Source organism: Danio aesculapii, chromosome 6, assembly GCF_903798145.1.
Source record: "Danio aesculapii chromosome 6, fDanAes4.1, whole genome shotgun sequence".
Classification (NCBI taxonomy): Eukaryota; Metazoa; Chordata; class Actinopteri; order Cypriniformes; family Danionidae; genus Danio; species Danio aesculapii.
In genome coordinates, this window is record NC_079440.1 from 53,540,289 (window position 1) to 53,546,288 (window position 6,000).

At 32.2% G+C, this 6,000-nt stretch overlaps 1 protein-coding gene across 1 annotated transcript in view; it reads right to left on the reverse strand.

Annotated features, from left to right (window-relative positions):
• ptprt (protein tyrosine phosphatase receptor type T) overlaps nucleotides 1-6,000 on the reverse strand; it is a 535,469-nt gene that overhangs the window by 13,790 nt on the left and 515,679 nt on the right. The window contains exon 32 of the mRNA XM_056460746.1: nucleotides 3,150-3,275. Within this exon, the coding sequence (XP_056316721.1) occupies nucleotides 3,150-3,275 (126 nt within the window). The remainder of the gene's footprint in view (nucleotides 1-3,149; nucleotides 3,276-6,000) is intronic.

Here is a 6,000-nt window from a genome sequence, read left to right on the forward strand (position 1 = left end):
GTCAGATTGTTTGACACTGACACTAGCAGCAATAGTTTTGAGATGTGAACTGTTGCTATGGTTTCTCCTTCAGGCGAATGTGACTTTTGTTTATAAGCATCTATTTAAAAGCATGTAAAAATACACAGTATCTTATAAAATAATCCTTTGTTTGATACTTTAAAGTTTGAAAAAGTGTCATGGAAGTGCTTATTTAATAAAAAAAGTTGTATATAACAGAATAAATAATATGCTATTCTTTATACAACATAAATCCCAAGATGATTGTGTGACTTGACCACAGAATTATTCATAACTGACATTCATAAATCACATGAAATCTGATTTTAAAAAGTTTTTTGTTGAGGTTGTGTTTTTTTAGGATTCAGCCCGGATGTCACTATTTAAACATCTGGAATCTGAGAATGCAAAAAAATCTAAATATTGAGAAAATCACTTTTAATTAGCAAAAATTCTGATTACTAATCAAAATTAAGTTTGAAAGTCACTTATGAAATTGATTATTTGAATATAAAAGCTGTAATAACAGAATAAATGATAACCTACTTTTTATACAAAATAAATCTCAAGACCATAAGAGACACTGTACAGCAAAATCAAAAATGTCATTTTATTTAAAAAAAATAAAATAAAACAAATAGAAAAAATTAAATAAAAATAAACATTTCTAAATCACATGGAAGCTAAATGAATAAGCTTCCATTGATGTTTGGCTTGTTAGGATATGATAAGATTTGGCTGATATACAACTATTTAAACGTGGATCTGGTGCAAAAAAAATAATAATAATAATTAAATACTAAAGTTATCAACAAAGCAAATTACTAATCGAAAATAAGTTTTGATATATTTCCAGTAGAGAATCTACAAAATATATTTACTTAATGATTTTTACTTCATATTCTAATGATCTTTGATGTATAATATGCATTTCAGGCTATTACAAAAATAGAAACATCAGTGTTTCCTCTAGGATTTTTTCCAGCTGTGGCAGCAGAGTCTGTTGGGCCTTTTACACAGATCTACCAACTTCCTGCGGCATTATTTCAATGACAAATGTTGTGAGCGCAGTATTACAAGTCGAGATCGCATTCATCTAATACGAGCATGTGAATCTCTGTACTTGAGCACCGATTTCATCTGTTCGTGCACAAAACTTTAAATGCGGCATTAATGCGTCCTTAAGTAAAGTGAAACGGCTATAAACTCCAGCAAGATAAAGTCATTGTGTGCAGAGCCATAGATCTTTATCTATAAATAAAATATAATTATGGAAACTGTGTTCATCTTAACTGAAAGCTATGTCGTGTTTGCTGGCCTCATGCATCACGTACCTGTCAGTCAGTCAGTCATGTCACATTAGAGGGTTAAACAAATAAATCAGTTCTACGATTACAGAAATGTTCACACTGTTATAATTCACTTACCTTTTAATACGTTTTGGTGCAATTATAACCTGCTATTTAAAAAACAACTGAATGTTTTGAATGAGAAGCTGTAATGTAGCTGTGGTGTGTTAAATTTTGTTGTGGTGCCTCGCCATGGAAAATGAATGTAGCGGAAACCATGAACATGCAACATGGTTATGTGGTCCTAGGGTCACATATATAAAATGAGGTAAGGGTTCATTAAATGAAAGAAAATGAAATTGAATGAATAAATGCATTTTAACATTATAGGCATTAAAACAGATAAAAATTACAGACTTCTTCCATGCAGGCCCAAACTTTGAAGATAATGTATATATAAAGATTTAGGTCCCTATCATACACCCGGCACAATAAGGGCGCAAGATGTGTGTGGCGTGATTTGTTGCTATTTTCAGACCAGCGCAACTGTAATTTTCACGTTTTGCGCCATTGTTTAAATAGCAAATCTATTTGCGTCACTTTGTGGACTCATTGTTGTGTGTGCGTCTTAAAAGGAGGTGTTTTAAGGTGCATTGTTGGCGCGTTGCAATTTGAGGAACTGAAATAGACTGCCATTAACTAACTAAAATCTGGTCTCAAGTCCAGCGCAGAGTGTGTTAGTTATGCGCCTGTGGGGGTCCAAATTCTTACACATTGCTTAATACACACAGGATGTACAGCAATACACAAATATCTTGACATATGATTTTTGTTTTCACAAAAATTATTATATTCTACATAAATATAAAAACCACTGCCTCCATGCCTTCTTCATCTTAGTGGGGACTTTTTTTGTTATTCATGAAATTTGTATAATGTTATTTAATATTAGCAGTACTGTTTATTATATGCATATTTATATTTGTTTTAATCAAAACAAGTTTAGATTTGTCAACCTGGGCATAAGACTAGGACATGTGTTTGGATATAACTCCCATTTGACCACACATTATTATTGTTCATTATTCGTTTGCTGGAAATTAGAACTGAATTTAGAAATAGCTTTGAAGCAAATCATTGCACTTAACAAACTAAATTAAAGATGTACGTAATAAATGTCAGTGGAGTGCGTACAACACTGTTTCTATACTTTCCTTATTACAAAAGTAAAGGTTTAAAGTAAAGGAGTAAAGAGTAAAAGTAAAGAGAAGTAAAGAGGCCGAATGGAGGAGAGTCATTTTTTATCCTCGCGCTGCAAATGCTCTGTTCAACTTCTCGCTAGTGAAGCGTTCAGTTTTTTTTCACTTACAAACTCCACCATGTAAATAGCAAATACGCCATGGAATCTTCAACTGAAGATTCACAACAGAATCTTAAAGGAAATGTGAGATGAGACTCTGATTGGTTTAATTCACATTATGATCAAAACACACCCATAACTCATTAAGAAAATAAGCACAACCATGTTAGACCATGCACCACGGTGCCGAGTGTATTTTTCTGTCCTTAAAATAAAAAAAGTGTATTCAGAGACACCTTTAATGCTTTTGCGCCATGCGCCTTTAGGACTTTGAGCTTAGATCGTTAAAATAGAGCCCTAATCTTCCATAATTTGCATTGCAGACTGAAAACAAAAGCGCTGCTCTGCCAGGTGATCTGCTTTGCTTGTGGATCAGCAATGCATCAAATGTCTCAGTGAGAAGCAAATCAATGAATGTTTTTGCTTCAGTCACTCAACTGAGTCCTAAAGAGCCATTAAACATCAACTCCAACAGCCTGGTGTGCACTGAGTCCACTTACCCGAGCCATGTTGCAGATCCTAAAAATGCGATTGATAATGTCCTCGTCAATATCAGCGGAGATGAACTCGACCTGGATGGGGCCGTAACAGCAGGAGCCTTTCTCTGGCCAATACTGCATGCAGAGCTGCAGACAGACACACAATCAAACCCAAGTTCACAACCAGACGACGTGACTCAATTAATGTATTCGGCGCTCATGAGGCCGAAATCTAAAGGGCGCAAGAGAAATGAAAATAACCCAATAATACTAAAGTCCACTAATCTGAACTTGCAATTTCAGCGTGCCAAAGAAGTCTGTTCCAATGATCCCTCGCTTATTCACTCAGACTTAAATGAACCACATCATATTTCCTTTCATCTTCTCAGATAAAAGACTTTGTTATACTATGAAAAGATAATGTAGCTTTCAGAAGTCAAAGACACAAGAACGGAGTGGAAAATGGCCATTTATTGTACTGAAGTCATTCTTAAATTTATGACTGACAACTAAAAAGTCAGAAAGAGGTTCACTGTTACGTTTGGTGCATAAACCATGACCAAATAGTTTAGATTATTGTATTTAAAAAGTTATAGGAGTTACATTTGTTAAATACGTTCAAATTCTGGTCACAAAGACTGCTACTAATTTATCAAAAATATAAAAATGGAAAACACATAATAAGGAAAACAAATCCCGTCATCTAACCTAGGCTTATGACAGAATCAGATTGTCTTGATGCAATTAATTGCTGAGGTTTAATCACAGTGTTTGACATAAGCTGCAAAAAAGTTACTTTAGCAGGTATAATAGCAAGAAAAAACTCTTGTGTATTGCTTTATTCTATACACATCTTCAGAGTAAACAAATGTTTCAACCAAATTAAATTGAAAAAGTATTATTAAGTACAATAGGTAACACTTTAGACAAATGTCTCATTAGTTAATGCTAGTTAATGGATTAAAAGCTGTATTTACAGTTGAAGTCAGAATTATTAAACCCCCTGAATCATAAGCCCCCCTGTTTATTTTTCCCGAAATTTCTGTTTAAAAAAGATTTTTTCAACACATTTCTAAACCTAAAAGTGTTGATAACTTATTTGTAATAACTGCTTTATTTTATCTTTGCCATGATGAAAGTAAATTACATTTGACTAGATATATTCTAGACACTTCTAGACAGCTTAAAGTAACATTTAAAGGCTCAACTAGGTTAATTAGGTTAACTAGGCAGGTTAGGGTAATTAGACAAGTTATTGTATAAGGATGGTTTGTTCTGTAGACTGTCGAATAAATATATAGCTTAAAGGGGCTAATAATTTTGACCTTAAAATGGATTTAAAAAAATTAAAAACTGCTTTTATTCTAGTCGAAATAAAACAAATAAGACTTTCTCCAGAAGAAAAAATATTATCAGACATACTGTGAAAAATTTCTTGCTCTGTTAAACATAATTTGGGAAATATTAAAAAAAAATTTAATAAAATTCAAAGTGGGGGGATAATAATTCTGACTTCAACTGTATTAGCTACTATGTTAATATTAGTATAAAAAAGCATTTTATTAGTAATTAACTCTAAAATGAGCCTGACCTTATTGCATTATAGAGCATTAGGGTTATCCCTAGCTTAACACGGATCCTATCCTAACCCTAACTGTAACCATAACTAAGAAATGAACATCACCTAATAAAAGCTGATGTATTTTCCATCATAAGTTAAATTAATTAGTTAAATTAACTAATGTTAACTATTGGAGCCTGTACAATAGCCCCACAGTCACAGAATTATCAATCAATAGTTCAGCATTTAGTAGGCCAGATTCACATGTGAAAATATTCATGTTTGAATTATAAAGATAAGCCATTCCTTCTCCAAGCATTTGGTGCCGTTATGAACACTACTACAAATACAATGTGAATATTTTAAAAAATCATACTAAGTTTAAATAATAAATAATTATTCACAATATTTTAAATTGGCCAAGATATCAATATTGTGCATGCTCATAATCCTGATATATTGTATTAATGAATATCAGCATATGTATAAACAAGTATTGATTAAGGTACTACAAAAAAGTAGTTAATTATTAAATACATAATTACAATTGAATTTAAATTACGTTGTCTTAATTCAATTACTACTCCCTTTAAATCTCAATGCATAGACAATAAAAACTACTCTTAATACTTTAAATTTGTATCAAAACAGGTTTTTAGCCTTATTTTACACATATAACACTTAAGAAAATGAATTAATCAAAAGTATGTTTCAAAGAAATTACATCATATTTTCATACATACCAAACTCATTTTTTGGGGCTAATTAAACGTAACCTTCTTTAGATGAAACATTGATGAAAACATTCAGAAAAATAGATTTGTAAAATAAACAAAAATATCTGTCTCTACATGGATTTGTTGGATTTTTCTGAATTGTTGAATTTATGTACAGTTTGTTAGGCAAGTACACTACCTGACAAAAGTCATGTCGCCTATTCAAGTTTTAGGAACAACAAATAATAACTTGACTTCTAGTTGATCATTTGGTACCAGAAGTGGCTTATATGAAAGGGAAATGATTTTTAATTATTTAATTAGGACAGTAAGGTCTGATTTTGCTTTGACAAAAGTCTTGTCACTGAACAGAAATAATGTACAGTATAAATTATAAAGTCATGGTGCAGTGGAAACAGAATTAATATTGTGTATGACTCCCATGAGCTTGGACGACTGCATCTATACATCTCTGCAATGACTCAAATCACTTATTAATAAAGTCATCTGGAATGGCAAAGAAAGCGTTCTTGCAGGACTCCCAGAGTTCATCAAGATTCTTTGGATTCATCTTCAATGCCTCCTTCATCTTACC